The sequence below is a fragment of the Schistocerca nitens genome, chromosome 2 (genome assembly GCF_023898315.1).
Source record: "Schistocerca nitens isolate TAMUIC-IGC-003100 chromosome 2, iqSchNite1.1, whole genome shotgun sequence".
Classification (NCBI taxonomy): domain Eukaryota; kingdom Metazoa; phylum Arthropoda; class Insecta; order Orthoptera; family Acrididae; genus Schistocerca; species Schistocerca nitens.
Genome location: NC_064615.1, coordinates 194,804,952 through 194,830,873, shown reverse-complemented (window position 1 = coordinate 194,830,873; position 25,922 = coordinate 194,804,952). Strand labels below are relative to the sequence as shown.

At 40.9% G+C, this 25,922-nt stretch overlaps 1 protein-coding gene across 3 annotated transcripts in view; it reads left to right on the top strand.

The window, feature by feature from the left end:
• The window catches only part of LOC126235890 (ATP-dependent DNA/RNA helicase DHX36-like), a 273,504-nt gene that overhangs the window by 75,532 nt on the left and 172,050 nt on the right, over nucleotides 1-25,922 (top strand). For all 3 annotated transcript variants that reach the window (XM_049944821.1, XM_049944818.1, XM_049944819.1), the window contains exons 4-5: nucleotides 11,447-11,839; nucleotides 14,326-14,638. In XM_049944821.1, the coding sequence (XP_049800778.1) occupies nucleotides 11,447-11,839; nucleotides 14,326-14,638 (706 nt within the window). The remainder of the gene's footprint in view (nucleotides 1-11,446; nucleotides 11,840-14,325; nucleotides 14,639-25,922) is intronic.

Here is a 25,922-nt window from a genome sequence, read left to right as displayed (position 1 = left end):
GGGCTGTCTCCTGCAGGGGATCTCCGGTTCCCTTTTTGTTGTTCTCTAGTGACCTGTCTCATTGTGAGGCGTCTTCAGAAATATCTCAATCGTCTTTACCCGTTTTGACGTCCCCTCTCCCCTATTATTGTCGCTGTTGATGTGAGCCACTACTGCTACAGCTCGGTTGGTGGAATGAAGACGTGATGGTTGTCCCCGTCAGATAACATGGAACAGCACCTGAAAATCTGTAAAGAAAATTGTTCCTCGTGTAATGTATGAAAGTCTGTTCGTGAGTCTGCACAGTCTTCTCAGCGATGCGAACTGCTGATTTTAATCGTCTGTTATGGTTTCATGATGATTTGCTATGCCCGGTTACTTAATTATTGCAGTATTGAGTAAATCATTCATCACCGGTGTCGTTTCACACCACTGAACCAAGGAAAAATTCATTTGCGGTTCAGTATTAGTAGTTGTTACGTTGCTAGGCAGAATTGTTCACTACAGCATGATGCAAATCCAGAGATAATCTGTAATGCTATCTTGCTTTTGTGCATCGTAATATTATTTTGGCAAAACACTCCTTTCAATGCTCAATATTCGTCAAGTCACTCTTTCCATTAAAATGTTCACAGTTAATTAATTTTGATCATCAACTATCACACAGTTCAATTAATGATGATGGAGCCAACACGTGAGATTTCCATTACTGACGAACAATTTTTATTGCTCCTTCTTAGCAGTTAGTTTATAATCATCACACCACACGCACACCGAAGGATCAGATCAATTACGATTCTTTTCGGTTCGATGATCGTGACAATTACGACAACTTTTACAGTCGGCGTATTTGTATTATCTTCAACTTCATGTGGTTGTATTAATGTTTCATGCTCAAGGCTAATCAGGTATTGCAGTCTTCGATACTATGTCCATTCTTCGTTGTAACTGTTCACTTTGATGAAAGTTGAGTCCAACAATAATATCTCCAATAATTAAAGTTCATGAACTCGTCGTACACTATCAGAATATCACTTCAGTTCAAGTTCTCAAGTCAGAATAACTGAGAACAAAGTCCGCGCATCTCTATCACGCAGTAGTACTCTTTTTGAATAGAAACAATCTTGTAGCTTTCCGTTTCATCGTACTGATTTGCGCTTCTTACTGAGATGTTTGATAGCTAATTAAAAATAACCTTTCATTCTTTCTACCTTTATATCTTGACATACTCAGTAATTATTGAAATTGGTGTTCATCAAAACTTTAAGGTGTTATATTATTGTCAAAGTTGTTGTACCTGTCAGGATAACACTGTTCCCTACTTTAAATTATCATGACATTCTTAATTTGGTTTTTGGGTTTCTTGGACTGATACACCATGGGTCGTCAACAACGGCTTTCATTTTTTCACTGATAAAACTATTTGTATGAATTTCTGGGAACATAATTGGTTTCTTCCACCATCTTTACATCTTGGGCCTGTTGCTCTTCCTTTCATTGAAACTACGAAATTTTTGGGGCTCATGTTCCATAAGAAACTTTCTTGGACCTCCCATGTGTCTTGGCAGCCCACTGTATGCAGTCCCTCAATGTCCTGTGTGTCCTCAGTGGTACTTTCTGGGGAGCAGATCGAACCGCCCTCCTTTGTTTGTACCGGTCTCTTGTCCATTGGAAACTAGAGTACGGGTGTTTTATTTATGCATCTGCACGTCCATCTGTCTTATGCTGTCTCAATACTATCCACCTTTGTTACATCTGTTTAGCCACTGGTACCGTTTACGCTAGCCCGGTTGAGAGTCGGTATGCAGAAGCTGCCAAAAAAAAGTGCGTGAAATCTTATGGGACTTAACTGCTAAGGTTACCAGTCCCTAAGCTTACTCACTACTTAACCTAAATCATCCTAAAGACAAACACACACACACACACACACACACACACACACACACACACACACAAGGGAGGACTCGAACCTCCGCCGGGACCAACCGCACAGTCCATGACTGCAGCACCTTAAGACTGCTCGGCTAATCCCGCACGGCGAAGCTGCCGAACTACCACTGTCCTACCGCTGTGACTTTTTCCTCTGCAGATATGCATGCTGTTTGTCTGCCATGCCTGATTCCTTTGATTGCCAGTATAGGGCACGTCCCTCTTCTCTGTTACCTCCTGGAGTTCGCTTTTGGCTCTTGCTCCAGCAGCTTAACTTCACGTTACCTGCAACTTCCCCAGTGGGTGTGAACCCTTCACCACCTCGGCTTCGTGCGGTGGCCCGTGTTCACCTTAGCCTTCATTCTCTTCCTAAGGACACTACTCCAGCCTCACTCTACTGCCGTCAGTTTCATGACCTTCACGCGGAACTTTGCAATAGTACCTTCATGTACACTGATGGCTCTCTGACTGACCTTGGTGTCGGGTGTGCTTTCATCATTGGCACCAACGTTTTTCAGTATTGACTTCCAAAACACTGCTCAGTATTTACAGCAGAGCTCTTGCCCTGTATCAGGCTATGCAGTACATCCTGCTACACAGGCTTTTCAACTGCGTCATCTGCTCAGACTCTCTTAGTGCTGTTCAAAACCTGTGTGTATTGTACACCGTCCACCCTGTAGTGCAATGGACCCAAGAAAGCTGTCACTTGCTCAATTTTGATGGAGCCACTGTGATGTTTATGTGGGTTCATGGTCATGTCAGTCAGACAGGAAATGAGGCCACTGACACTGCTGCCAAGGCTGCAGTCCTTGTATCTCAGCCCGCTAGTTCTTACATTTCCTCCGATGATCTCTGTGTTGCCCTCTGTCAGCAGGTGGTGTCACTTTGGCGTCGCCACTGGTCTTCCCTTCATTGGAACAAGCTCCATTTTATTAAGCCTCTCCCAGCAGCTTTGGTGACCCCACTTGTCCATCTCACTGCCGGGAGCTCACTTAAGCTAGGTTGCGTATCAGGCACTGTCTTTTTAGCCATCGCCATTTGTTAAGTGGTGCTCCCCCACCACTTTGTGCACATGACACTCAACTTTTGATGCTCTGTCATTTCCTGATGATGGACTGCCCTTTTCTTAATCACTTAAGTTCTTGTTTGTGTGTGCCATCTGAGTTATCAGCCATTTTAGTGAACAATGCATGGGCTGTCGACTGCGTTTTACTCTTTGTCTGTTGTAGCAATACGATGAAGGCCATTTAATTTTTATGAAATGACAATTAAATAAATACCATTATCTGTTGACAGGCATTGATATACATCAACGGGGACAGTTGAAAATGTGTGCCCTGACTGGGATTCGAACCTGGGATCTCCAGCTTACATGGCAGACGATCTATCCATCTGAGCCACTGAGGGCACAGAGGATAGTGCGACTGCAGGGACTTATCGCCAGCACGCTTCCCATGAGACCCCCATTCTCAACTTATATTCCACACACTACATTTGTAGTGCCCCTGCCTGTATACCCATTACTCATGGAAGACAATCCACTGAGTCCCCAAAGAGTTCAGGCAATTCCTGTGCATCTGCAGTGAAGGAGGTCATCAGCTGATTAGCCTTAACGATATGACAATGGTATCTGTTCTTTTGGGCATGTCCGAAAGAACAGATGCCATCTTCATATTTAATTTTTAGTTCTGGACCTCTATTTCTCTGTGACATTTTACAGATCTTTCTCCACCTTCCAGTTTTTAGCTGTCTTCTCTTCCGTCAATTGGAATGGATGTATAGTCACTTTTAATTCCTCTCTTTTTCTTCATGTTCTACAGTTTTCATTTGGGTGCATTTGGCCCTAGTTGTTTTTGCGTCCTAAAACAAAACAAAACAGCTGTAGAGGCTACTTCCCCTCAATATTCTTTTGGTAAGCTTGCATCAGATAATAAGCATCTGGATTTTTCTACTTATGTTCTATTATAACTTTTTGCTACTCTGGTTTGTTCTGGCATGTGGGGCACTCTTGTTTGATGAATTATTCCATTCTGTAGGAAGTTGGCTAGTTCATGGTTCCCATATTCCTTGCGATTGTGTATACAAAATATACATGTGTTACAACCAGTTTGTTTTTCCACTTGCTTTCTATTGGAGCTAGGAAATACCTGGCACCTTCAATTGATCTTGTTTCCATCACTCAGCATAAGTCTGAATGTGCTCTTAACATGGAATATTGAAAGGATAATCTTTTATTTACCTTCTAAGCATGTAACACATGGCAAATCAATAGTTCACTTATAACTAACTCCATTGGCCATGCCTTTCTTTGAAGCTTCCATTCCGTCAGGGTATAAATGTCCTAAGCTCCTATGCCACAAGTTCACATCATGTAACAGTGATACTGACTTGGCTTTAATGAAACAGTTATCTAGTTGGTCCAGTTTGTACATGCCATTATCAACTGCTCCTTTTGCTTATTGTAAATGCAATAGCCTTGTTTACCAAAGGTGATGGAATGCCTCTTTTCCACCATCTAACTTACAGAAAGTAAATTTGTACTTAACTTTGGCACACAGAGAACATCAGTTACTTTAATTTTTGTTTGCTTTCGACCAACTTGTGTATTAATATGTGTGTCACCAGTTTCTTAAGTGGGTAAACTCTCATTATTTGCCACTACCATATGTGAAGTCAATATCAGTCTACTTGAATTAATTTTACAAAGGAGTTTTGACATGTGTGCTGAAGCACTTCATCTGAGGCACATTCTCATAGCTTCTCGTGGCGAAGGTATGTTTTGGTAGCAAACTGCCACATATTGTAATTTTCTCTTTGTTCCAATTTCTCTACAAATTGTAATGAATTTAATACTTAATTCCTGCCTAAAATAGATCGCTGAGCTTCGATTTGTTTCATGAGTTTAAGCAGACTGCATTTACTAGGTACACAGGGTATGCTGGGCTCATAACCAGTGTGTGTCTTGGCTTTGATATTCAGTAAAGTGGTTAAGTAAAGTGCTTACAGTTTGAAGAAACACACAAAAAGTGTTTTATTTTACAAAAAAAAAATGAGTACACTATATTCAGAACAAACATATTACCAAGAATAAAAAGCAAACGTGGACAGCTAACGACAAAGAGCTTACAAAACAGCAGATGCATAGATTCTCATTTCCCATACCATTTTTCCAGTGTAGTCCTCTCTCCTCCAGGTTTGATTTCACTGTATCTTCCCAGCATTTCCTGGATCTAATGCATGATCTTTTGCCTTATTTTTTTATCTGGTTGCTTTTTATCCATCCTCATAACATACCCATACCATTTCAGTCTGCATTTCTTTATTACACTAGTGACATGGTCCTTGATGGAGGCCATTTGTATTCCTGTGTACCGCATTGTCATCTTATCCTTTCCAGTATTTTGGTTCATAGTTCTTATGAGTCCCATTGTGGCCATATGTAGTTTTTATTTTTTTTTCCAGTACGCTACATGTCTCTAAACCATAAGTGAGAACTGGCCCAAAGAGTGGTGATAGGGTAACTCCTTGTTGGACATCTGTCTGTCTTGAATCACTTCAGTTGTCCATTGCCTATTTGGAAACAGCTGTTAGCAGCCCTTTCTGGTATAACACCTTTATTTTTCCAGTTCAATACTTCGACACATTGAGATCTTTTGGCCATTCTCAGATTGTTTTTCAAGGGACACTCACATGCTTTTTCAATGTCCAAAAACGCAGCCACAATATTCTTTCCACGTCCCCAGCACTTTTCTGTCACGAAAGTGAGATTCATAGTACTGCGATTCTTCCTAAGCCCATGTTGCTCCTCCTCAAGTACAGGTTCCACTATCTTCTGAAGTCTCGTTTCTGTTATCTTTTCCAGTAGTTTAAAGATATACAATTGTGGTGTTATGCCCGTATAGTTTCCTCGTTTCCTTTAGCTGGCCTTCTTGAACAGTGGGATTCTTCTTCCTTGTAAGATTAGTGAGGGTGATCTCTGCAACCAATTTAAGTCAGGTTAGTGGGTGTTTCTCTTGTTATTGTCTACTGCGGGTTCAGTTGTGGTAGTGTAGTCACTGGCTCTGTTTAGCAACATACACATACACACATCATATTCATATAAATGATTATCTGGCTTTAATTGAGATGGTGCATTAGCTCAGTCACATATTATAATTTCATGTGCAGCACTTCCTACTCATCTCTTTTATGCCTGGGCCAAGAAAGGGTCATTCCATGTCATTTCAACCAGGGGCTCCAGCTCATACTCTCAGATTTGACTGAAATTCAGTACACTAATTCTACCATGTGTGGAACACTCGTGTACAAAATATTAGTTTCCCCTGCCAATTAGTTCCAGAATTAGGACTTGTGAAAGAAGGTGGAGTGACCCGGAAATTGCAACACGCATCTGGCAATCTATCTTTAGACCCAACTTCAGGTCTTAATAACTTTGGAACTATTCCACACATTCCAGTGAAATATTTACACCCCAGTAACATCCATTTAGAGAACACACTCCATGAATCAAAACACCAACAACATATTTCTGAGGGAAAATAAAAAGTTCCAAAATGTGATTAAGAAAATATAATTCGTTAAAAGGTACATATTGTAGGTGCCCTCTATGCCAAATATAATTCACTGAAAAAGGGTATAAATTTTGCTGTGGTAAGCTTAATGTGGCCTAAACACACACAGAACTCATCATGCCCACATCAGTCACAAAAACTGAGTTCCATGCACATGAAAATACAAAAATTTGAAAAATTACCTGAAAAACATGGATTTTCGAAGTGCGGTAGCACAAAAGGGACAAGTCGTATCCAAGCCAAATTTCACACGCTGCGTAAGTAGACCATAATGATATATATCTCAAAATTTCAGTATGTTATTGCAAGCCATTTGTGTACAATGGAAGTTGACAGATGTATTTGGTGATGTGGCCATCGTTGCACAACACAATTTTGTAAAAACATATCGTAAACTGTTCTGCCTCTTCTTATGCTGTCCGACAACTGTTTAATCACTAAGCAACGACATATAAACAGATTAACACAACCTATCATTAATGTTTACTGCACCTTAACTGCTAAAAACCAGTCGATTGTGCTTTGAACAGAAGTTCTCCCACACTTTAGCTACTGTACTCTGTACATTGAGTGGCAAATTGTACTGTCTTCCTGACACTGTGGTAGGAACTGGAACTGTCATAAGAATATGTTCAAAAGAAATCCAACACCTGTCTGCCAAACGTGGCCAATGAAATGATCTTGTTGTTCCTGCTGGTGCCATGAAGTTCACAAATACATCACCTTCTGCTTCACTGCACTCTGCAACACATCCTAAGTACCATTTGTCATCATAAACAGCAATAACATAGCAGCCTGGTTGTATGTTGCTGCTTTTGCTTCTGAATCCTGAGTCAGACACACTGTGAAAACACATGTTGTGCAAGAACCTATAGTTACAACCAGACAGTCTGCTCATCTGCACATTGTCAGAGTCCGCTGGAGGAAAGTGATAATGGCTCCTTGCGCCTGCAACAGTTTTAACGTGTTCTAGTCTGGTTTTTAGCAATTCTTCGACTGATTTCACCTCATCTTTCGAAACGTAGAATGATTGTATGCCAGAGATATTTTTCTGTACCCAGGTAAATAACTGAAGAGGTGTTAGAATGTGACCTTCTGTAGGGTGCTGCAGACTAGCTCGTGATGCCATGCGCTTAATGGTAGCATCAATACCATCACATACATTTTTACCATGACTTGTTGCGAAAAAATTCCATTCTGCATGAATCTGAAAATCATGGTTAATGCATGCATAAATTTTTGAGATTTTTACAGTTTTTGCACTGACTAGCTGCCCCATCACTGAAGTATTTCGCTTGTTTTTCACATATGCCATGACAGTGCGAATATGGGCACGAACTGCAATGGCATCATGAATTACACAGTCACTAAAAATGCACAAATTCATGACAGACACATCACCTGATTCACCTCTATAGTAAATCGCAAATGGCTGGAGAGTTACTTGACTGTTGTGCCAATGATATCCGTGGATGGCATCTTGAACTATAAATGCATAATTTTCAGAAAAGTCTGGTATTACTATAATTTCATCTTGTTTCAAATTATCCTTACAGAACTGGAGATGAGCCGATTGTGCTGTTGCTGTGAAGCTGTGTGTGGTCAGTTTGTCCGTTTTTTGACAACACATTTCAACAAAATCTTCCACTGTACTTTGCTTTGTTTCAAGACTTGTGTGATCCATGTGTGTCCATTGTTTATAAGAAACAAATTTATCGTCCTCTATAAGGAGTTCACGGTACAGTTTGTTATTCATGTGTTCTGTGAGATTTGCCTTACCAGGACACTTTTCACACCTGTGTATCATGCATTGGTAGGAACTGATGTCACACACTAGCAGCTTCATTGCACCTTTGTAATCCAGACCAGAATCCTTTATAACAGTAAACATCAGCTTAGCATTTTGATGAGTCTCACATACACAAACATTGTGTGTGCCCCTTGCACTTACAGACACAACCCATTTTGGCCGAAGACGAAACCTACTTTGGTATTGGGATACTTTTCCTTGAATTCTACATATAGTTCTGATATGTTGCATAGCAACAGTCTTTTTTGCATCTGTACACGTACATTTCCCATTTTCACCGTTACATAGTCTTTTTTTCCAAGCATTATTTGGCTGTAGTCATTATTTTCACAAAACTCTGATACTAGCACCTTTATTTCTGAACTCAGTTGCTTACCCTGAGCCTGCTGAAGTTGTGGAAGCACTCCTTGGGTTGCTTTTATTTTCCAAGCTTGCTTTACCATATATGCAGAAACATTGAATTCCTTTGCAGTGTAGTCAATAGACCAGCTGGAAGGTGCCAGGGTAAGAATAGCTATTTTTTTCTGGCGTGTGGATATGGCACATTTTTCTTTTAAATCATGCACAATTTTGTCCATATCAGAGCATTTCTGGCATGATTTCTGTTCCTTTGGAGCAGATAGTTCTTCCTCTTCCACCATTAGTGTCACTGAATGCCGCAAGCAGGAGAACAGAAAAGAGTTTCTCTACCCCATCTCACAGCCGATGAAAAGGGCTGTGGCATACACAGGAGCAAGCTACAGCACTGCTTGAAGAAACAGAAAATTTTTCAAAGATAATCCTAGGAAATCATCAGGAACTCCCCGAAAAAACAGGTAAATATCAGTTCCGTTCAAATTTGACCTTGACAGGGCTCTGAAATCGCCTTCCATGTTGTCTGAATTAGTTTAAAATACTAATTTAAGTTTGTGTGTGTAAAGGTTGTTGGAACTTCTGTATATGTGGAGTTGTGCAGATTATGTCTCAGATATTGTATCACAGCTTACAATCATTAAATCAATGCCCCTCATTTGCAAGTAACATAGAAGCTTGTCACCCAACGGCAGACTACAGCTGCAGCCTTTACACACACAAACTTAAATTAATATTTTAAACTAATTCAGACAACATGGAAGGCGATTTCAGAGCCCTGTCAAGGTCAAATTTGAACGGAACTGATATTTACCTGTTTTTTCGGGGAGTTCCTGATGATTTCCTAGGATTATCTTTGAAAAATTTTCTGTTTCTTCAAGCAGTGCTGTAGCTTGCTCCTGTGTATGCCACAGCCCTTTTCATCGGCTGTGAGATGGGGTAGAGAAACTCTTTTCTGTTCTCCTGCTTGCGGCATTCAGCGACATTGTTAATAATTTTTCTGGCCCCACCACATAGTGTGCTACGTATGAGGAATGGATGGACCTGGAAGCACTTCATCAGTTATCACAAATGCTATTTCTTTGTGATGCAACACAACGTGGACAACAATCGCTGTGCAATGCCTGCATACTGTATCCAGTGTTCAGCATTGGATTGCTGAGGTTGGCAATGATCAGGAACAAAACACTTGTGGCTCAAAGTCAAACGACTTCTACCGGCCTCTACCGATCCACAACTAGAGAGACTGTGTAGTTCTTGTTGTGAACAAGTAATAGGTGGGTGTGAAATCAACTGAAACTGCCAAGGGATAATAAAATAAATTTGATTATATAGATATTGAATGGGTGCTGAAATGCATTTCATGGTAATGTACGGTGTGCTGCTGGTGATGGGTACAGGACCTGAGATTGGTTCGCCACAATAAAATTTAAAAAGAAATTTTACGCAGCCAATTTCTACTTTGTCATCATGAAATTCCTGAGTTTAATCTGAGCTGCAGAATACTTTGTTTGTGTGTGTGTGTGTGTGTGTGTGTGTGTGTGTGTGTGTGTGTTGGTAAACATATTATGAATTTGATTTTTTAAGAGGAAAAATATTTTATCTTGTTAACTGTCATGTTTAATTTGGTGCATATAAATATTTTATTGTTAATAAGATGTTTCATGTTATTGTAGTACTCTGCAACTCTGGCACTGGCTGGTTTTTTGGAAGTTGGAATTGAAGTAAGATTAAATAGGTAATTTGCCTTGTTTTAGGGTTATGTTTTATCACTTATACAAAGAGCCTTCATGCTCAGAAACGCTTACTTGAAAGGGGTATTATTGTGACCAAAGAAAAAATAAACACTAATATTTTAAGAATATTTGAATATGATACACCCAGTGGAGCACAGCAACTTATCACTGCTCACTCAGACAGTTTTTATGCAGAGAAATCTTGGCAAAAACTTTATATTACTCTTGAAAGTTTCAGTTGATTCATCCAAGTGCATCTGTAGGGCTCATTCAGGTTTTCTTACAAATAAAGTGTAATTTAAAAGTTATTGCAGTCAAAGTAAAGATTGTTGTACACAATGTGATGGTCATACACTGCAAGGGAGAGAAGAGGAAAGGCTGATATTAAATGAAAGAGGCCTGCACACGTTTACTTCATCGTCTTGTCACCAAATGCATTGGACAGTTGTCTTTATAAAGCTATAAAATACCAATGAGAGAGAATGTTTGGTCATAACTTGCCTTTTGAAGGTGAAATTCCAAGTACTGCCAATAGGCATATTCAACAGTAAAGACTTTCAGAACTGTTTCCATCCTTGGAGTGAAAAGAGGGTTAGGTGGGGTGAGGGGGCAGTCACTTACACACCAGTTTAAGAGTGACATATCTGTTGCAAGGCTAGGTCCTGCTGAGTCTGGTGTTTGGATAATCTGATCCTCCCTTCTATTCTTCCCAGCCTTTTTCTCTTTCCTCCCCGAGGAAAGAACTAACATTTCTGAAAGTTTGATTAGTTATTTCTTCTTCCATATGCATCTGTCCACAGAAGAATCTAGACTCCTGAAAGTGAATATTAGACAGTCATTCTGTGTCCTTGGTATTGTATTATGTTGGGTAATACTGGTAACAAATAATGATAATAATAATAATAATAATAAAATTACTTTGTCTTGAATCATAACATTAGTAAAATATTCTCACAGTTTGTAAGTATAAGTTGAGTCAAACACCACCATTGTAACAATTAAAAATGTTTCTTTATATTGGCTTGTTGAATTGGCTTCATTCCATTGCAGTTATTTTGTACAATTTTCAGAGACAGCGAATCAAGTTAAATCCATCATGTAGAGAGAAAATTATGAGGTTGTTGCATACAGCAGAGAGAAAATGGGGATGTCCGGATAAAAGACCTTATCTGTTAAATGCTGTAAAGACCAAAGAAGAAGAGTCACAAAATTCTGAGGGAATTGTGCATATAGCAGAAAGAAAAGGGGAATCTCGAGATGAAAAACCTAATCTGTCAATTGCTATCAAGACTGAAGAAGAAGAAGAAGAAGAAGAAGAAGAAGAAGAAAAAGAAAAAGAAGAAAAACCACAAAATGCTGAGGTAATTGTGCATGCAGCAGAGAGAAAATGGAAATCTCCAGATGAAAAACCTAATCTGCCAACTGCTACCAAGACTGAAGGAGGAGGATCACAAAATGCAGAGGTAATTGTAGTATAAGACTTCAATTCAAGTATTTCTTTCTTTCTTAAAATGTAAAGCTGTCATCATACTGAATATTGGCTTGAAGGTCACAGTTTAGGTGTTTTTTAAGTTATGTCATGTTCCGTAGATCATTTTTCCCAATTATTTTATCAATATGATGTGGAACAGGTCAGATTACAAGATATATAACACACACACACACACACACACACACACACACACACACACACACACACACACACGAATAGTGCCAATATTAATATTACTGAAATTTTTAGTTCTACACATGCAACTACATTTAGAAGTACAAATTTACTTATTTATTTATTTATTTTTACCATTTCTGAAACAGAAACTCGACCATGGAGTATAAGTAGTTGTCCAAAAGAAATGATTTTAAGCTAGATTTAAAACTTGATCTGCTACCTGCCAGACACTTTATGTTGTTTGGCAAATGATCAAAGATTTTTGTTGCTGAATGATGTACTCCTTTTTGAGCAACTGACAGCTTCAGTAACGGATAGGAAGGGTCATTTTTCCCTCTAGTATTGTACGTATGAACATCACTGTTCTTCGCAAATTGAGACAGATTATTTGTAACAAATTTCATTGGCGAATATATGTACTCTGATGGTGCAGTTAAAATACCTAACTCCTTGAAAAGGTGCCTACATGACATCCTTGGGTGAACACCATTAATTATTCTCACTGCTCTCTTTTGTGCAATCAATACTTTATGTCTCAGTGGTGAGTTACACCAGACAACTATTCCATAAAACAGTATTGAGTGGAAATATGCAAAATATGTTAGGAGGCTGATCTGTATATTACCAAGACTAGCGATTATACAATGAGCGAAAGAAGCTGAACTTGGTTGTTTGAGAAGCTCAGTAATATGCTTCTTCAAGTTGTCATCAATGTGAACACCCAAAAATTTGGAGAAATCTACGCTGTTAACTGAGCCCTGTTCATATGCTACATCAGTTGTTGGTATGACCCTATTCGCTGTACAGAACTGGATATAGCGAGGTTTTTCAAAATTAAGGGAGAGTCCATTTTCTGAGAACCACTTAATAATTCTTTGAAAGACATCCTTAACAATATCTTCAGCTACTTTTTCTGGAATGGGATTTATTATAACAATCGTGTCACCTGCAAAAAGTACTAGTTCCGCTTGCTGAATGTTAAGTGGGAGGTCATTCACATGAATAAGGAACAGCAGAGGACCTAAAATTGAACCCTGTGCGACTCCCTTTGTGATAACTCCCCATTCACTAGAATTTACCACTCTCCCAACACACTAGGCATACTCATCGGGGATGGCCATTACTACCCCCCCCCCTCCCTCTCCCATCCTCCTTCCTCTTCCACCCCTCCCTCTTCCATCCCCTCCCCCTCTCCACCTCTCTCCTCCCCTACCCCCCTCCCCTCCCACCCCTCACTCTCCCCCCTCTCCTCCCCTCCCCCTCCCCTTTCCCACTCTCTCCCTCCCCCTCCCCTTTCCCACTCTCTCCCTCCCCCTCTCCCTCCCCTGCACTCTCTTCCTCCCCCTCCCAGTTTCCTCTCCCCCTCCCCCTCCCAGTTCTCACCCCCCTTCCCCCTCCCAGTTCCCTCTCCCCCTCCCAATCCCCCCTTCCCTTCCCTCCCCCCTCGCCCACGCCCCTGCCCCCTCGACCGCGCCCCCCCCCTTCTGTGTGTGTGTGTGTGTGTGTGTGTGTGTGTGTGTGTGTGTGTGTGTGTTGGTAATGAGTCAGGTGGGTTTTATATTTATAACAAAAACATTTAATACAGATATAACTGGTTTTAGAGAAGATACCCAGCATTTTTGACACAGCATTGCTGGAAATTTGATACCATCATAGAAGTTATTGGCACACCTCAAAAATTCTTCTCGTTTTATATAGCACAATCATTGCACTATACAACAGTAACTTAGTTGTATAGAACTGAGGTGCTGTACACACCTAATATGCTACACTTACCGAAAAAAAAAAATTGTGAATAGCTATCACTGATAGACTTCTGTTTTATGGTCTTAGCTGCACAATGATGCAAGTTGAACCCATAGTACTTTGCCAGAATCTCACTTTGAAATCTCCTACGTGCTTTAATTATTTATTTTCCACCATCAACCTTATAATCTAAATTATGACAACTCCTACATATGCAGGAAAATTTGGCAAACAACCAGTTTACTCTTTGGAACTAAGGAATGAAAAAGTATGTAGTAATTGTTTAATGAGCTCTGCTTGGAGTAGTTATGATGTCTTAAAATATTATAATCATAACAAGGTTAGAAAAAAGCTTGCAGTACATTCGAGATTGGAGATAAGTCATGCCACCCATTAAATAGACATGCTTATCTCTTTTCAAAAGATTACTGGGTTAATTTAAATACTTAAGTGAGACAGAAATTTCCTGTCTTTGTAATTATTACAAGTACTTCTTTTCTGGTTTTGAATTTTTCACATTCTGATTTTTTTCAGTGTGGATCAGTTTCAAAAGGACTGGAACATAAATATAAGCACATAAGGGACTCTCGGTTCAAGCAACAGTTCATTCGTAGTGTAACAGGCAACATGGAATCCAATCTTGAACACTCTCTCTCAGTCCGTGTTCCTATCAGTAAACGCAGAGATCCTGATTTAGACAAAATGCTAAAGCAGCAACTGGAGCAGAGGCAGATGGCTGGAGGACCACTTCTGAGCTTCCGACGTACTTTACCAGCGTATAAAATGCAGAAAGAGATACTAGAAATAATTGCTGCCAACCAGGTTGTCCTGTTGAGTGGTGAAACAGGTGAGTATTCCACCATGTAAAGTTTTTCCACTGCCAGTTATTTGTTTCCATTTGGTTAGGAAATATACATGCATGCGCTCACGCCCCCCCCCCCCCCCCCCCCCACTCTCTCTCTCTCTCTCTCTCTCTCTCTCTCTCTCTCTCTCTCTCTCTCTCTCTCTCTCTCTGTTCTTATGCCAATCATTTTGATTGTGATTAGTGTGTGAAATGTGATACGTGTGTAGTCTACTTGCTGTAAATACAACAATGGAAAATTTGGGATTGAATTAAAATTCACAGCAATGGCAACCCGAGGTCAATGGCCTTGTCAACAAGGGTGGAAGGGCAGGCAGAGGTTCAGGACTCTCTCTTGCCCTTGGGGTGGGAAACTGCCCCTAAAAGGTGAAAGAATCAGCAATGATGAGTGGCATGAGGATGCAGAAGGCAATGGAAACCACTACATTAAAGACACGTAACATGTATCCACAGTACATGTGGCCTGTAATTGAAAAGTGACATGGTGATCTCTCCATTGGTGAAAGATTCCAAAATAGTCCCCCATTCAGATCTCCAGGAGGGGACTGCCAAGGGGGAGGTGATGACAAGAAAAATGTTAAATATCCAACTGAAAGATAATTTTCTATGAGTGAGTACTTGGTATGTCAGAAGTGTGAACTTAGTAGGAAAGCTAGAAAATCTGAAAAGGGAAATGCTAAGGCTCAGTCTAGATACAGTGGGCATCAGTGAAGTGAAATTTCCAGAAAGAAGACGAGGATATATGGCCAGATGAGTACTGTTTAATATCAACAGCAGCAGAGAATGAAAGAATGGGAGTAGTATTTGTTACAAATACCAGGGTATTCCCAAAAGTAAGGTCTCCTATTTTTTTATAAGTACGTTACCTATTTATTTCTACAATGGTTTATGTCAGTTTACAGCTTGAACATTCAGCTGTTTTTTGATATAATCACCATTTCTGTCAATGCATTTTTGTAGACGCTGTGGCAGTTTTAGTATGCCCATGTCATACGACCTCGCCGCCATGCTATTCAGAAAGTTATGAACCTCTTAATTCACCTCGTCGTCAGAGCTGAATCGCTTTCCGGCCAAATGTTCTTTTAACCTAGGCAACAGGTGATAGTCACTGGGCGCCAAGTCAGGACTATAAAGTGGGTGATTATTTCCACTGAAACTGTTGGAAGAGAGCAAGGGCTTGCTGAGTGATGCGTGGGTGAGTGTTGTCATGGAGAATGTGTATGCCCTTGCTCAACATTCCTCTTTTCTGGTTCTGAATTGCCCGTTTGAGTTTTTTCAGAGTCTCACAGTACCTGTCAGCATTAATTGTGGTCCCAACAATTCAGCTCTGACGACGAGGTGAAAGAAGTGGATCATAACTTTCTGAACAGCAATGCAGAGAGCTGGTATGACATGGGCAAACAAAAACTGCCACAGTGTCTACAAAAATGCATCGACAAAAATGGTGATTATGTCGAAAAATAGCTAAATGTTCAAGCTGTAAACTGATGTAAACCATTGTAGAAATAAACAGGTCTATGTACTTAAAAAATAATAGGAGACCTTACTTTTGAGATTACCCTCGTAGGAAGGTCGGACAGAGAGTGAGTTACTGTGAACAGTTCAGTGATAGGATTGTTCTCATCAGAATCGACAGCAAGCCAGCGCCGACAACAGTTCAGGTATACATGCCGACGTCGCAAGCAGAAGATGGAGAGATAGACAAAGTATATGAGGACACTGACTGGGTAATTCAGTATGTAAAAGGAGATGATGATGATGATGATGATGATGATGATGATGATGATTGGTTTGCGTGTTCATCAGCACCTGTACAGAGTCCCAATTCTTACATAGTCCAATTTTTACACAGTCCAATGTAGCCACTTTCACAAATGATGAAGATGAAGATGATGATGATGAAGATGAAGATGAAGAAGAAAACAACACAAACACCCATTCCCCAGGCAGAGAAAATCCCCAACCCGGGACCTTGTGATCCAGAAGCAGCAACGCTAGCCACTAGACTGTGAGCTGTGGACATTAAAAGGAGAGGAAAATCTAATAGTCATGGGGGATTGAAATGTGGCTGTAGGGGAAGGAGTAGATTAAAGGGTTATGGGAGAATACGAGCTTGATACTAGGAATGAGAGAGGAGAAAGACTAATTGAATTCTGCAATAAATCTCAGATGCTGACAGTGAATACTCTGTTCAAGAATCACAAGAGGAGGAGGTATACATGGAAGACGCCAGGAGATACAGGAAGACTTCAGTTAGATTCAGTTAGGATGATTTCAGTTAGATTAGATTAAATCATAGTCAGACAGAGATTCCAAAATGAGATATTGGATTGTAAGGTGTGCCCAAGGGTAGATATAGACTCAGATTAAAATTTGTTAATGATGAACAGTAGGTTGAAGTTTAAGAGACAATGCACAAAAAAGTGGGATACAGAAGTACTATGGAATGAAGAGAGACGCTTAAGTTCTCTGAGGCTATAGATATTGCAGTAATGAATAGCGCAGTAGGCAGTTCAATTGAAGAGCAATGGACATCTCTAAAATGGGCAATCACAGAAGTTGAAAAGAAAAACACAGGTATAAGAAAGGTCACTGTGAAGAAATTGTGGGTAACAGAAGAAATATTTCAGTTAATCGATGGAAAAAGAAAGTATAAAAAAGTTCAAGGAAATTCAGGAATGCAGAAAAACAAGTCACTTAGGAAAGAAATAATTAGAAAGTGCTAGGAAGCTAAGGCGAAATGGCTGCATAAAAAACATGAAGAAATTGAAAAAGAAGCGATAGCTGGAAGGACCGACATACTTGGCACACGGAAAAGTGAAAACAGTCTTCTGTGGTATTAAAAACGAGGGCAGTAACATTAAGAGTAGAATGAGAATTCCGCCGTTAAATGCAGAGGAGAGAGCATATAGGTGGAAATAGTACAGTGAATACCTCTATGAGGGATAGGATATATCTGATGACATGGTAGAGGAAACAGGAGTTGATAGGGAAAAGATAGGGAAGCGTTCAGTGCAGAGTGCTGTGGAATGTGGAAAAAACAGCAAATTGGCGCTCATAGGAAGAAGAACAACACCAAAAATGCAACAGGAGCGTAATATGTAAGAAACTGTCTACGCAACCTGCCACTGATGATGCCTTGCAGAAAATAAAGGCGAAACGCGTATGGCACTAAAATTGTGTTTTATTCAGTTGCTGTCAGACGGTCCATAAGTGAAAATTATCAATATACCATAATAGGGAATCAGAATTAGAATTTAGAAGAGCTTTGGAAGACATAAAATCAAATAAGGCGGAAGGAATACATAACATTCCATCAGAATTTCGAAAATCATTGGGGGAAGTGGCAGCAAAAAGATTATTCACTTTGGTGTTTAGAATGTACAAGACTGTCAGTATACTGTCAGACACTTTGGACAAACATTGTCTACACAATTTCCAAGATTGCAAGAGCTGACATATGTGAGAATTATCATGCCATTAACTTAACAGCTGATACATCCAAGTTACTGGCAAGAATAATAATATGCAGAAGAGTGGAAAAGAAAATTGAGTATGTGTTGGGTGATGATAGGTTTGGCTTTAGGAAAGGTAAAGACACCAAAGAGGCAGTTCTGACATAGCAGGTGGTAATGGAAGCAGTACAAGAAAAATAGGTGTTGTCGACTCAGAAAAAGCATTCAATAATGTAAAACGGTGCAAGATGTTCAAAATCTTGAGGAAAAATAGGGCTAAACTATTGGAAAAGATGGGTAATATACACTATGTACAAGAACCAAGAGTGGTCAATAAGAGTGGAAGACCAAGAATGAAGTGCACAGATATACCATAGTCTTTCACCCCTGCAGTTCAGTCTATCATCAACGAAGCAGTGACAGAAATAAAATAAAGGTTGAAAGGTGAGATTAAAATTCTAGGTGCTATGAGATCAATGATAATATTTGCTGGTGACGTTGCTATCCTCAGTGAAAGGAAGAAGAATTGCAGAATCTGCTGAATGAAATGAACAGTCTAGTGAGTACAGAATATGGACTGAAAGTAAACCAAAGAAAGACAAAACTAATCAGAAGCAGTAGAAATGAGAACAGCAAGGAATTGGTGATCACAAAGTAAATGAAGTTAGGGAAGTCTACTACCTAGGCAGCAAAAAACCCATAACTGACAGAGCAGGGAGAACATAAAAAGCAGACTAGCACTGGCAAAAAAGGCATTTCTGGCAAAGGGAAGTCTGCTAGTCTCAAACAGAGGCCTTAATTTGAGGAAGATGTTTCTGAGAATGTTTGTTTGGAGCACAGCATTGTTTGGCTAGAGGGTAAAAACTTTATAGGGAGTCAGAGATACATCTAGCAAATAATTGAGGATGTAGGTTGCTAGTGGTATGCTGACATGGAAAGATTTGTCCAGGAGAGTAATTCCTGGTGGGCTGCATCAAACCAGTCAGAAGACTGATGACTCACAAAGAAAACCTCTCACCTGGTGGAGATTCATTGATGCTATGTTCATTATCAAAACAGAACATGAGGAACCATGTCCACAGTCCTCCAGAAGTTCAGCGTCTTTTTCCCCATTTGCTTCACATGATTCTACTCAGACCAACATGCCACCTCAACCTCCGCCACTTAGGTTTCTCTGCCTGTACATATTAAACTTACCAACCACGAAATATATTTCCATTTTAACTACTGCCTTCCATTCCACACCGAGAAGTCCGTCCCGTACAGCTGAGCCACATGTTGTTGCATCCACAGTGATGAGTAGTCCCTCTCCAAATGTACTGAGGGCCTCACTGAGGCCTTTACAGACTGAAATTACCTCCACGCCATATCGGAAGCAGATACCTGTGCCTTGTCTCCCCAGTCACCTATCATCCCTCACACACCCACTGACAGGCCACAGAGGAGCAGCTACTTCTTGACTCAGTACCACATTCTCGACCAGAATTTCAACTACCTCTCATTATGTGTTGCATTGAGAAAAGTCCTCCTCACTCCTTCCACAGTGATAGTCTGCCTTTCTTCTGCCTCTCTCCCACCCAATCTATGTAAATCCTTACCTGTCTGTATTCCACCACTGCTCCCATCCCCTTGCCCCATGGCTCACATCCCTGTAAAAGACCTAGATGCAAGACCTGTCCCATAGATCCCCCCCCCCCCCCCCCCCCCCCACTACCACCTACTCCCATACTGTCACAGTCATGTTGTATCCCATGAACAGCAGGGCTACCTATCAAAGCAGCCACTAGGCCTACTAACCTAACTGCAACTGCTGGTGGCATTCTTTATAGGCATGACCCCCAACTAACCACCTGTCCACATGAATGGCCACTGTCATACTCTGGTGAAAAGACAGTTGGGCTGTCCAGTTGCTGAGCATGATGTGTGCAACATGGCATACTTGACTTTCACTGCTTAGCAACCCGTGCCATCTGGATTCTTCCTACCAACACCAGATTTCCTGAACTGTACAGATGCGAAGGCTCCCTGCAACATATCCTTTGTCCCTGTAACTGATCCCAGCCTCAGCCTTCTCTAATCACTGCCGTCCACATGCCTCTATGTCCATATTTGCTCCCAGTCCAAAATCACACATCTCTCCCATCCCTCAGCACACTTGATAATCCTTTCACCTTCTCTGCTGTCCCATTTTTCCTCTCGGCACAGTCTCCCAATGCTAAAACTAGGAGCCCATAATCCTATTCCTGCCACATCCCTGGATATTTCCACAGGCAACACCACAGCAACTTCCTGCTATCTCTTCACATCCTCCCATCATGCCTCTTCTGTAACTCCACAACCCCACCCAAATTCAGATTGCTGCTCACTGCAGTTGCGCTTCAGCACCTGGAAATGACAGTGATCATGTGTTCGTGTGTGCATACGAATATGTCTGTTTTTCTAAATTTAATCAAGGACTTTGATAGTTTAGTCTACTTTTAAATGTGCTGATCTTACACTCAACACCTATTCTGTGTGGTGAGTTGCAATCTGTCCAATTCATATTGTTGTTGTAACAATAATGTACATAGTGATGGATAAAACATACTTTTTAGATAGAATATAGCTAATTATACTAACATCATTCAATAATTCAAGAAAATAGATTATGTGAAATACAGAAATGTTATGAGTGTTTTACCAAATCTCATTGTGAATTCTACCTTTGCCACTATCTTTGAAGATGAATCACTGTAGTTTCAGCAACGGGAGGAGAGGGTCAGGGAACAATATCAAGTGAGAAAGTGGAGAAGATAGGTGCAAGGAAGAAAGGAGTTTTTAAAATGGGACATAAGATTAAACTAGAATAAAGTATAAAAGGTTGGGCATAATTTGCAGTCAAAAGCCAGCAGTTGGAATGACCACCACAAGAATGAAAAATGGAGAAAAGAACTGTGAAGCATAGGTGAGATGGGGTAAATGCTGTAGAAGCAAAAATGACCGTAGACTGTTGACCCCCCCCCCCCCCCCACACACACACACACACACACTCACACTTCAGTGTGAACAGAACTGCCACCTTCGCTTATTACCAGACTGAAATTTTCACAATGTGACATTTCCACCCTTGTTTTTAGACACCTACTTGTTTGTAAAATTTTGATAATTCATTGTCTGTAACAGTGCTATACATACACAGTGACATTTACAAAAGTTGACAGTTACCTACTTCTGAGAACCAGTCATTCGTCATTAAGTAAGAAAAATGGGTTTGAGGAAGTTAGATATTTTGAAGGTTATGCATCAGTCCACTGTTACCCCATAAGCAGAGGTTAATCGACCTGTATTTTTGTTTAATGGCCTACCAGAGAGACCTTCAGATCGGTTTTTATGATCAGTATGTTTATAATATTTTGGCATCAAGTTGGGTAAAAGTGAGAATGCAGTATAGTTGGAAAGATCTGTGAAAATATTGTTTCTCTAATTTAAAATTATACTAAGACAAGGATGACTCAACAAATAGGGTAACAAGAAAGATCACGGTCTTGCTTTATTCCAGGCACAGTTAGACTGATCTTCTCTTCATTCATTCATTCATTCTCTCTCTACATCTACATCTATACTCTGAAAGCCACCTTGCAGTGTGTGATGGAGGGTACTTTACATACCACTGTCACTCCCTCTCCCCTTCCCCTCCTTTCCTTTTCCAGTTGCGAATGGTTCATGGGAAGAAAGATTTCCAAGAAAAGCTAAAGATTGTTCCGGCATGTTCTCCTCTTTATTCACTTCCTGCTTCTGAGTTTTAACTGTTAGTGCCCTGTTAATCTGCCGGATGGAATACCCATTTTCGCTGAATACTGTCTTTAGATAGGCGAGTTCTTGAGGTAAGCTATCTAGATCTGAAACAGTATGAGCTCTATGAACAAGTGTTTTAAGCAAACTCATGGTTTGCGATGGTGATGGCAACTCGATGCTTGCAGGTATGAGTGGGTTTCCGGTAAACTGAATGCCCTAGAGAACCATCATTCTTCCTTCGAACCAGGACATCCAAGAAAGCCAAACAACCATCTTTCTCTATTTCCATGGTGAACAGGATGTTGCTATGAATGGAGTTGAGGTGATGTAGAAACTTCATTAATTTATCTTCTCCATGAGGCCACACTATGAAAGTGTCATCCACATACCGCCAAAAAACTGTTGGCTTCAGGGCAGCTGATTCAAGCGCTCTCTCTTCAAAATCCTCCATAAAAAGGTTGGCCACCAAAGGAGACAGGGGACTACCCATGGTGACCCTGTCAGTGTGTTTAAAATATTCTTGATTAAACATAAAATAAGTTGAGGAAAGAGCGTGCCTGAACAAAGCAGTGATATCAACAGGAAACATGTTACCAATCAGTGTCAAAGAATCTGCAAGAGGAACTTTTGTAAAAAGTGAGACCACATCAAAACTTACTAGAAGGTCTACACTGCTAAGACGTAGAGCCCCTAGTCTATTGATAAAATCAGCTGAGTTTCGTATGTGATGTGAGCACTTGCCTACGAAAGGTCTCAGTAAGGAAGCGAGATGTTTAGCTAAATCATATGTAGGAGCTCCAATGTTGCTCACTATTGGACGCAGAGGAAGACCCTCTTTATGAATCTTTGGAAGGCCATACAGTCTTGGAGGTACACAACCATGTGGTCTTAACCTCTTGATGGTCTCTTGCGGTAAGGAGGAGGAATTTAATAGTGCTGAAGTTTTTCGTTGCACACGTCCTGTAGGATCGTAATCAATCCTCCTATAGGTAGAGTCGCATAGCAGACCATACATCTTATCTTTATACACACCACGAGGTAATAAAACAGTTGCATTACCTTTGTCAGCTTTCAATACCACTACGTCAGGGTCCTCTCTCAGATTTCGTAATGCAGCCCTTTCTGCAGAGGTTAAATTACTGCGTTGAGTAGGAGCCTTCAACAGAGCACGGCAAGTTTCCCTTCTTATTTCGTCTGCAGCATCCAAAGGAAGACGTCGTACAGCTTCTTCTACACCACTCAAAATACTTATTAATGGCGGTGCTGTAGGTGTAGGTGCAAAATTGAGTCCCTTGCTTAATACAGACAGCATAGCGTCGTCCAAATTCTTCTCCGTGAGATTGACAACGGAACGTCGTACCATTATCCCTTCTGGCGACGGCTTCTGTGGCAACAGTCGATCAAATTTTGATATCTGCCGACAATTAGCATCATTGTGGATCCACTCGAACTTAGCCGAAGTCACTCCATCAACCCAGTCCCATGATACAGGAGAAAGATACCTTGCAACCTTCAGATGTAACTGGTCAAGTTCTGCTGAAATAGCATCTAACCTTCGTCTTGTATAGCAAATCCTCTCCTTGACAATAGCATGACTAGCCTTCTCAGTAATCTTCCGTGCAGTAGCGGTCTTAATGAAATGAGTTACTCTAGCGAATTTTGGTATAATGCCATGGTCCCGACATCTCAATAAAATGGTTAATGAACTTAAAAGCTTTCCTCTTTTACCACGTAGCTTCTCAAAACTTGGGATATGTGAGGCCATCTCCTCCCCGTAAAGGCGTCTTATGTGAATTTTAAAATTTTCCCGGTGAATTGACTGTTCAAACAAATTTCGGGCTTGCAGCCGGTCGTCGTTCAATACTTCGCACGATATTTCAACTGGGCACCTGCCAGTCATCTTCAGGTGAGCCGTCGCAGACTGGCGAAAACGTCCTCCATTCCACAATATATAGCATACTGTAAGTATTCTGCGCATGCGTCGAAAACTTGATAGTTGAACCACACTGCCTGCCGGCAGCACCCTCGCTGGTGGTAACACGTTTCCTGTTGGTATCACTGCTTTGTTCAGGCACGCTCTTTCCTCAACTTATTTTATGTTTAATCAAGAATATTTTAAACAGACTGACAGGGTCACCATGGGTAGTCCCCTGTCTCCTTTGGTGGCCAACCTTTTTATGGAGGATTTTGAAGAGAGAGCGCTTGAATCAGCTGCCCTGAAGCCAACAGTTTTTTGGCGGTATGTGGATGACACTTTCATAGTGTGGCCTCATGGAGAAGATAAATTAATGAAGTTTCTACATCACCTCAACTCCATTCATAGCAACATCCTGTTCACCATGGAAATAGAGAAAGATGGTTGTTTGGCTTTCTTGGATGTCCTGGTTCGAAGGAAGAATGATGGTTCTCTAGGGCATTCAGTTTACCGGAAACCCACTCATACCTGCAAGCATCGAGTTGCCATCACCATCGCAAACCATGAGTTTGCTTAAAACACTTGTTCATAGAGCTCATACTGTTTCAGATCTAGATAGCTTACCTCAAGAACTCGCCTATCTAAAGACAGTATTCTACATCTACATCCATACTCCGCAAGCCACCTGACGGTGTTTAGGGGAGGGTACCCTGATTACCTCTATCGGTTCTCCCTTCTATTCCAGTCTCGTATTGTTCGTGGAAAGAAGGATTGTCAGTATGCATCTGTGTGGGCTCTAATCTCTCTGATTTTTTCCTCATGGTCTCTTCGCGAGATATACGTAGGAGGGAGCAATATACTGCTTGACTCTTCAGTGAAGGTATGTTCTCGAAACTTTAACAAAAGCCCGTACCGAGCTACTGAGCGTCTCTCCTGCAGAGTCTTCCACTGGAGTTTATCTATCATCTCCGTAACGCTTTCGCGATTACTAAATGATCCTGTAACGAAGCGCGCTACTCTCCGTTGGATCTTCTCTATCTCTTCTATCAACCCTATCTGGTACGGATCCCACACTGCTGAGCAGTATTCAAGCAGTGGGCGAACAAGCGTACTGTAACCTACTTCCTTTGTTTTCGGATTGCACTTCCTTATGATTCTTCCAATGAATCTCAGTCTGGCATCTGCTTTACCGACGATCAACTTTATATGATCATTCCATTTTAAATCACTCCTAATGCGTACTCCCAGATAATTTATGGAATTAACTGCTTCCAGTTGCTGACCTGCTATTTTGTAGCTAATTGATAAGGGATCTATCTTTCTATGTATTCGCAGCACATTACACTTGTCTACATTGAGATTCAATTGCCATTCCCTGCACCATGCATCAATTCGCTGCAGATCCTCCTGCATTTCAGTACAATTTTCCATTGTTACAACCTCTCGATACACCACAGCATCATCTGCAAAAAACCTCAGTGAACTTCCGATGTCATCCACCAGGTCATTTATGTATATTGTGAACAGCAACGGTCCCATGACACTCCCCTGCGGCACACCTGAAATCACTCTTACTTCGGAAGACTTCTCTCCATTGAGAATGACATGCTGCGTTCTGTTATCTAGGAACTCCTCAATCCAATCACACAATTGGTCTGATAGTCCATATGCTCTTACTTTGTTCATTAAACGACTGTGGGGAACTGTATTGAACGCCTTGCGGAAGTCAAGAAACACGGCATCTACCTGTGAACCTGTGTCTATGGCCCTCTGAGTCTCGTGAACGAATAGCGCGAGCTGGGTTTCACACGATCGTCTTTTTCGAAACCCATGCTGATTCCTACAGAGTAGATTTCTAGTCTTCAGGAAAGTCATTATACTCGAACATAATACGTGTTCCAAAATTCTACAACTGATCAACGTTTGAGATATAGGTCTATAGTTCTGCACATCTGTTCGACGTCCCTTCTTGAAAACGGGGATGACCTGTGCCCTTTTCCAATCCTTTGGAACGCTACGCTCTTCTAGAGACATACGGTACACCGCTGCAAGAAGGGGAGCAAGTTCCTTCGCGTACTCTGTGTAAAATCGAACTGTTATCCCATCAGGTCCAGCGGCCTTTCCT